This window comes from Tarenaya hassleriana, unplaced genomic scaffold, assembly GCF_000463585.1.
Source record: "Tarenaya hassleriana unplaced genomic scaffold, ASM46358v1 Cleome5, whole genome shotgun sequence".
In the NCBI taxonomy this organism is placed as follows: domain Eukaryota; kingdom Viridiplantae; phylum Streptophyta; class Magnoliopsida; order Brassicales; family Cleomaceae; genus Tarenaya; species Tarenaya hassleriana.
Genome location: NW_010967707.1, coordinates 4,033,317 through 4,040,350, shown reverse-complemented (window position 1 = coordinate 4,040,350; position 7,034 = coordinate 4,033,317). Strand labels below are relative to the sequence as shown.

The 7,034-nt window shown below is 42.7% G+C and overlaps 3 protein-coding genes across 3 annotated transcripts in view; 1 reads left to right on the top strand and 2 right to left on the bottom strand.

Annotated features, from left to right (window-relative positions):
• Positions 1 to 2,048: 2,048 nt before the first annotated feature.
• Positions 2,049 to 4,130, bottom strand: LOC104826806. Its single transcript, XM_010559695.1, has 2 exons — positions 2,747 to 4,130; positions 2,049 to 2,399 (listed from the first exon to the last, which is right to left on the bottom strand). The coding sequence occupies exons 1-2, from the start codon at positions 3,393 to 3,395 to the stop codon at positions 2,365 to 2,367; spliced, it is 684 nt and encodes a 227-aa protein (XP_010557997.1). The 5' UTR covers positions 3,396 to 4,130; the 3' UTR covers positions 2,049 to 2,364.
• Positions 4,131 to 4,819: 689 nt separating this feature from the next.
• On the top strand, positions 4,820 to 5,341 carry LOC104826804. Its single transcript, XM_010559694.2, has one exon. The coding sequence runs from the start codon at positions 4,820 to 4,822 to the stop codon at positions 5,339 to 5,341; it is 522 nt and encodes a 173-aa protein (XP_010557996.1).
• Positions 5,342 to 6,262: 921 nt separating this feature from the next.
• The window catches only part of LOC104827444 (NDR1/HIN1-Like protein 3-like), a 1,170-nt gene continuing 398 nt past the window's right edge, over positions 6,263 to 7,034 (bottom strand). The window contains exon 2 of the mRNA XM_019204028.1: positions 6,263 to 7,034. This exon is cut by the window's right edge and continues 31 nt beyond it. Coding sequence (XP_019059573.1) covers positions 6,438 to 7,034 — 597 coding nt within the window. The 3' untranslated portion in view covers positions 6,263 to 6,437.

Sequence of the window (7,034 nt, the reverse complement as noted above, 5' to 3'; positions counted from 1 at the left end):
CTGAACCGCAAATGATATATCTGGTCTGGTGACTGAGAGATAAATCAGTTTACCCACCAGCTGCCTATAGTACGAAATGTCTGGTAGAACATCCCCAGAGTCAAGAGCAAGTTTCTCTCGAATCTCTAGTGGTGTCTTTACAGGTTTGGAACCAAGCAAACCATAGTCTTCTAACAGTTCAAGAGTGTACTTTCTCTGACAGAGGTGGATTCCAGAAGATGAGCGAGCAATCTCAATTCCAAGGAAGAACTTCAAAGGACCAAGATCTTTCACACGAAAATTCTGCTGCATAACAGATTTTATGTCTTCAATCAGAGCAGAATTATTACCAGCCAAAAGGAGATCATCCACATATACCAAAACGATTGTGATGGAGGATCCTGAATGTTGCACGAATAGAGACTGATCAGCAGATGATTGAGTGAAGCCAGCTTGTAAAAGTACCTTAGAAAGTTTGAGGTTCCACTGCCGCGAAGCTTGTTTGAGTCCATAAATGGACTTTCGCAACTTGCACACTTGAGTTTCCGAAATCTGCTCCCCCTGAATTGCACAGTATCCAGGTGGTAATGACATATATATATCTTCAGACAGTTCTCCATTCAAGAAAGCATTGGAGACATCCATGTGAAACAGAATCCATCGTTGAGAAGCAGCTAAAGCCAGAACAGTTCGAACTGTTGTCATCTTTGCTACAGGGCTGAATGTATCAAAAAAATCCAAGCCTTCAATTTGAGTAAAACCTTTGGCTACTAAGCGAGCCTTGTGTCTTTCAACACTGCCATCCGGATTGAACTTCGTTTTGAAGATCCATTTACATCCCACTGGATGTTTATCAGCTGGCAAAGGACAAATATCCCAAGTCTGATTTTGAATCAGTGCCTCCAATTCAACTTTCATGGCATTCTTCCAGATTTCAGATTTCATAGCTTGGTGGTATGTTTTTGGTTCTGGTTCGGTAAGGATGGAAAGAGCAAAGGTGCGGTATGATGGTGATAAATTAGAGTAAGAAATGAAGGAAGACAGAGGGTATGGTGTTTTAGATGTGATTGGCAATGTTTTGTTGTGTGTAAGCAAATAACAATGGTAATCGGTTAAGTATTTGGGTGCAGTAGTAGTTCGTTGCGATTTGCGATTAAGTCTCTGATGTTCAACCGGGTGGGAATAAGAATAAGGGGCAAAGCTGGGTGAAGAAAAAGGAGTAGAAACAGGAGTCTCTGGTGAAATGGGTGTAGAAGCAGACGAAGAAGATGGAGTTGAAGGTGGGGTTGAAACAGGGGATATATGATTAGGTGATGAATTAGGTGAAATAATATGTGAAGGAAAGTTAGTGGAAGGTGGGTCATAGTAGTAAAGAGGAAAGAGGGGAAGAAATCCACAGATTTAGAAATCAGTGGTATGGTTTTGAAGGGAAAAGTGGTTTCATGGAATATGACATTGCGGGAAATGGATATAGTGTTGGTCTCGATGTTCAACACTTTGTATCCTTTGACATTAGGAGGGTATCCCAGAAACACAGATGGAATAGCACGAGGAGAAAACTTATTGCGATTGGTCTTGGTGGTTGACACAAAACAAAGGCATCCAAAGGTTTTAAGATGACTGTACTTAGGAGGTTTATCTGTGAGCTTTTCGTAAGGGGAAATACCACCAAGAACAGGTGTTGGGGTGCGATTAATGAGGTAAATCGCAGTACGTACGCAATCTCCCCAATAAGGTAAAGGAATGTTGGATTGGAAGAGAAGAGCTCGAGCAACATTGAGAATATGTTGGTGTTTCCGTTCCACGACGGAGTTTTGCTCGGGAGTATATGGGCAGGAGAATTGGTGAATTATACCAGTTTGGCTTAAAAGATCGGAGAAGGCAAGCTCAGGAGCATTATCCGAGCGTATGGCCTTGACTTTGCTATGATACTGGGTTTCAACAAGTTTCAGAAAAGCAGGAAAATGAATTTTAACATCAGACTTAGAAGATAAGAGGTACAGCCAAGTGACACGGGTAAAATCATCAACTAAAGTGAAGAAATAAGTATGGCCATCAACAGTAGGAATTGAAAAAGGACCCCAAATGTCAATATGTATCAAATCAAAAGCTGCAGAAGAAACATTTCCTCCTACAGGAAAAGAAGGCCGACGTTGTTTGGCCAATGGACATACTAAGCAATCAGTGTTTGCTGTATTGTTTTGTACAAACTGTAGAGACTTTGACTGAGGAGAAATAGAGACTTTGTAAGTAGATGGGTGTCCTAAACGTTGATGCCATAGATCCACTTCAGAAATAGACAAGACTGGAAAAACAGACGCAGGAATCGAAGATGCAGGAGAAGAAGATTGCTGCACTTCGAGTATATAAAGGTTGTGTTTCTGGTCACCCTTCCCAATCGTCAATGCCCGCAAAGGGTCCTGGATTATGTAAGAAGAACGAGAAAAAGAAACGGTGTAAGAAGTAGAATGTGTTAGGGCACTAACACTGAGTAAGTTAAAATGGAAGGAGGGGACAAACAATACAGAGTATAGAACCAGATGTGGTGATAGATACACAGTTCCACATTTGGTGACAGAGATTTTCAAACCAGTAGGTAAGGTTATGGACATGGGTGGAATGGTTCGAACATCAGAGAGTAATCGCATATCGCAGCAAACATGGCTACTTGCCCCAGTGTCAAGTATCCAAGAGTGTGGTGGGAGAGTATATGTGTGGTTCAAGGTCGATAGTAAGAATGGAAAAATAGGAAAGAAGGGAGATTTACCTGGAGATGGGTTGGTGGGGGTAATGAAATCTGAAACCATGGAAGAATTGCCAAGATCATTGAGTTTGTGCTGGAACTGTTCAAACAGGGCATGGGCTTGTGCCATTGTCGAAGTAGCTGCAACAGAGGGAGAAACAGGAGTAGTAAGAGTACCTGAAGTTGTCGTTACCACATTGATCGGGTTTGGGTGTTTGGTGGCTGGAGAAAAACGAGGTGTAGGGAGTAATGGAGGTTTAGAAGTGCTTTTGGAAAGGTTAAAATTGGGTGGGTAACCATGGATTTTGTAACAACGAGCAATGGTGTGTCCAACAAGGCCACAATGGGCACAGACAGGCCTAGGTCGCTGGTTATGGGGAGATGGAAATGGTGGTCTAGATTTGTGAAATGGTGTGACGGTGGCTTGGAAAACGGGAGAATCAGTAAGAGGTGGTAACGATAGTCGCTGATGCTCCTCTTGCGCAATCAGATTGTAGACTTTGGACAACGTTGGAAGAGGATCCAACATTAAAATCTGTCTCCGAGCTGGGTAATAAGACTCGTTAAGTTTCATGAGAAACTTAACGACGTTGCGCCTTTCCATCAGTTCCATGAATTTTTTTATTAGCTTGACATGTACAACCACCGCAAGAGCATGTCGGAAATGGTTCATAATTTTTCAGCTCCTCCCATAAGCTGTTGAGCTTGGTGAAGAAAGTGTTCAAATCCATAGCACCTTGTTGCAACGAATCTATCTTCTGTTCAACGCTGAAGATTTTGGAGACGTTCTTCTGTTTGAATCTCGTTTCCAGAGTCGTCCAAATGACATGAGCATCGTCGATGTACAGCAGCAGGCTTGCGATCTCCGACGAAACAGAGTTCGTCAACCAGGTACAGACCAAGGCATTGCATCTGGACCAAGCACCAAAGTCGGGATGGGTCTCAGATGGCTGGGCAAGCGTGCCATTGATGAATCCGAGTTTGTTCTTCGCTAGCATGGCTTTTGTGATTGAACGCGACCACAGGTTGTAGTTCTGTTCGCCAAGCAATTTTTCAGACACCAAGACAATACTTGATGAATCCGCAGCGTGGAGAAAAAGAGGGTTGGAGTATGGATCAGGGTTTTGAAGAGATTGTGTCTGGGTATTATCGCCAGACATGGAAGAGGTCGGAGTAGAAGGATTGTCGGCCATGGTTACCGAGAAAAAGTAGGGCAGTCTAGGTTAAAAGAAGGAAAGGAGAAGAAATCGGGAAAGGGGATAACAGGAAGATCAGAATCGTACCCAGGTTTGATGCTCTGATACCATTTTGATCTTTATGCAGAAGGTCTCTTTACTGGATTTTGAATAGCAGCGAAGAAGAACGAAGAACAGAGGATGCGGAGCTGAGAGAAAAAATAAACGAGAGAGAGAGAGTTTTTGGAAAGTTTTCTCCTTGTATTTCCTTTCTGTCTTACACTGGTTATATACAAAGAATGGGTTTTGCTAAAGCTACATCTACAACTCTAGCTTATGATTACTCTAAGGAACGGTAGTACAATCTGCAAATAACCAACGAACATATACATCTAAAAGGATGTCGGGACCTTTCTTCAGATGAGCCGAAAAAGTATTCAGAAATTGTCGGCTAAAAACCTCTTTTAATATCTTTTGGTAGTGAAATTTATTTCCACGTCAGCATCACCTTCCGGTAAAAGGAAAAGTTGGAGGGCGTTGGAAAAGAAAAGGAGAACAGAAAATTTGTTACTTTTGCAGAATTTAAATTTAAATTTATGTAATTATTTTGAAATTTTATACACTTTGACATTACTCCATCGACCTCAATTTTATATAGTAGCATAGAAAAATGTTAATACAAAAAAAAGCATATACATACAACAAATATCGGAATTATAAATTATGAAATTAGCATTATGGTAAAAATAATAAAAGCCGAATGTCACAAGTTCTTATGTAACCTGTCCCCTCACCGCAACGCCACCATCATTAATCATCATTAACCCCATTTTCTCCGGTCACCGGTTACCGGATTCACCGGTAACCCCACCCACTAAAACCACACTCCCTTCCTTCTTCCTCACAGATCATCTCAACGACCATGCATGGTCTCACTGTCACCGGAGCCGTTCTTCTCGCTGTATTCTCCGTCTTCCTCCTTGCCCTTCTCGCCGAGCTCTCATACTTCTTATGCCTCTACCGCCGGAGCCGTGCCAGAGCCAGAGTCGGAGACGCTCCCCACGCGCCGCCGGGGAAGGAGCTCTTGTTGTTCTTCTTGTGCCGCAAGAATCAGTCTCGGATCGAACCGGCGGCAAACGCGCCTCCGATGGAGCTTCGATCGCCGGAGGAGACGGCGGAGGAGGCGGAAGAGGACGTGGCTGCGAAATGGCAGATGGATATGTTGTACGGACCGTCTAGGTTTCTGTTCACGATCGAGGAGGAAGAGGGAGAAGATGGGTGCTCAGCGGAGGATATCGGCAGTGACGGTGACGCTAGCCGGCGACTAAATCCGGCGGAGATCGGAGGTTCGCCGCCGTTCTCGACGCCGTGCGCTTCGCCCCCGTATTATACCCCGTGGCCTTCTCCCGGCCGGGAAGACATCTCCGTCGATGTCGGGGATTGATGACGTAATGGGCGGGGTTGTGACGTAAGCTTTTGTGGTTCAAAACATTCGTCCGTCTTCAAGACATTATTTGATTTCTCGAGTGGTTACTATTTTTTTTTTTAACCCACTGAAACTTGTTAGGGGTAATTAATTATTATCCAAATTCAATTTTCGAATATCCCGTTGAAGTAAATCTAATTTCAATAGCGTTTAATCTTTAATTAGGCAGGTCCGAAAGGGTCTAAACGATGTTAAATGGGCCACGGTTTGTGAGTTGATTTCCCTGTCGGCCCATTTTTATACGATCTAAGTTTTTTTTTTTAATTCGCTTAAAAATGGATTCGCCAACCAATTTGTCACGGGCCACGGGTTCGACCCGTCACATGATGGTGTGTGAATGGTAATTATACCAAATAATTTGGGCATGAAATTGAAACTCGATATCTATCATTCCATTACTTGTATATATATATATATATATATGATGCATATAATATACACACATGTAAATGTCTGTATATGTGTATATCTACGTATACGTCGTCATATATGCGTGACTGTGCATGCAAATGTGTATATGTGTGGGACATGATGATGACAAATCATTGACTTGGATTTGCCAAACAATTTCGCATATGGAAAAATCTGATAAGTTTGAGATAACTTCCAATCTTATGTCGGATTTTTTCTTTCCATTTATTTATTTTTTTTAGAGTTGGCCACGAAGTGACGCACTTACATGACTAAGTTTTTAATTATATCATACATTTTGAATTAGAATAAATTGAGTTATTTTATCGAAGACGTAACACCAGCAGCAGAGCTCAGATCTTAAGGTCAAAGGACTCAAATCTTTATTTAATAAAAAAGATAAATAAATACTTAAAAGATTCTTTTTTTTTAATTTGATAAAGAGAGTAAACGGTCGAATCGTGAAAATGAAAGATTCAAATCCAAAATATATTTTTTATTTATTTATTCACATAAACCATAAAACGTAAACAACACAAATCTCCCGAACCATGGAAAGAAAATCAAACCCACAAATCTAAAGCCGAAGACAAATAAACCGAGGAAATAAAATTAATCCGAAAATTCAAAATATAATCAGGACTCAGAAGTCAACATGGCATTTGGTATCCTGAAACTGAAACCCGCTAGTCGAATTAGAGGAACTCAGAGGGACCTTGAGATCGCACCTAATCTTCGGCTTGAACCTCCATGACTTCAACAACCCAAATTTGAACCTTACCCTAAGTCTCAGCTTCACATCGATCCTGTAAATCCCAGACTTCTGATCCTCCTCCAGATCTTTCCGATCTCTGTCGCCTAGCACCACCAGGTTCTGACCGGCAAGGACCGCTCCGACCATCGTCGTGTTCTTGCGTCCCTGGTAAAAGGAAGGCACGTTCACCGCTCCGAATCGCTGGTCGCCGTAGTAGCCTCGGGCTTCGAACTGGTCGTAGTAGATCCCGACCCGTCGATTAGGGTTCCGGATCGTGAAATTCAAGGCCAGGTTGTAGTGGAGGTTGTTGTTGTTGCCCGGATCCATATTGAACCGGGTGAGATTCGCGTCGGTGACTCGGAATTTGATGACGTTGGGGCGGAAGATGAGCCAGATGATAAGCGCGGCGATGCCGAGGATCACAGCTAGGGTTATGAGGATGTTGAAGATGACGCTGAGGATGCAGCAGCCGCAGCAGCCGAAGGC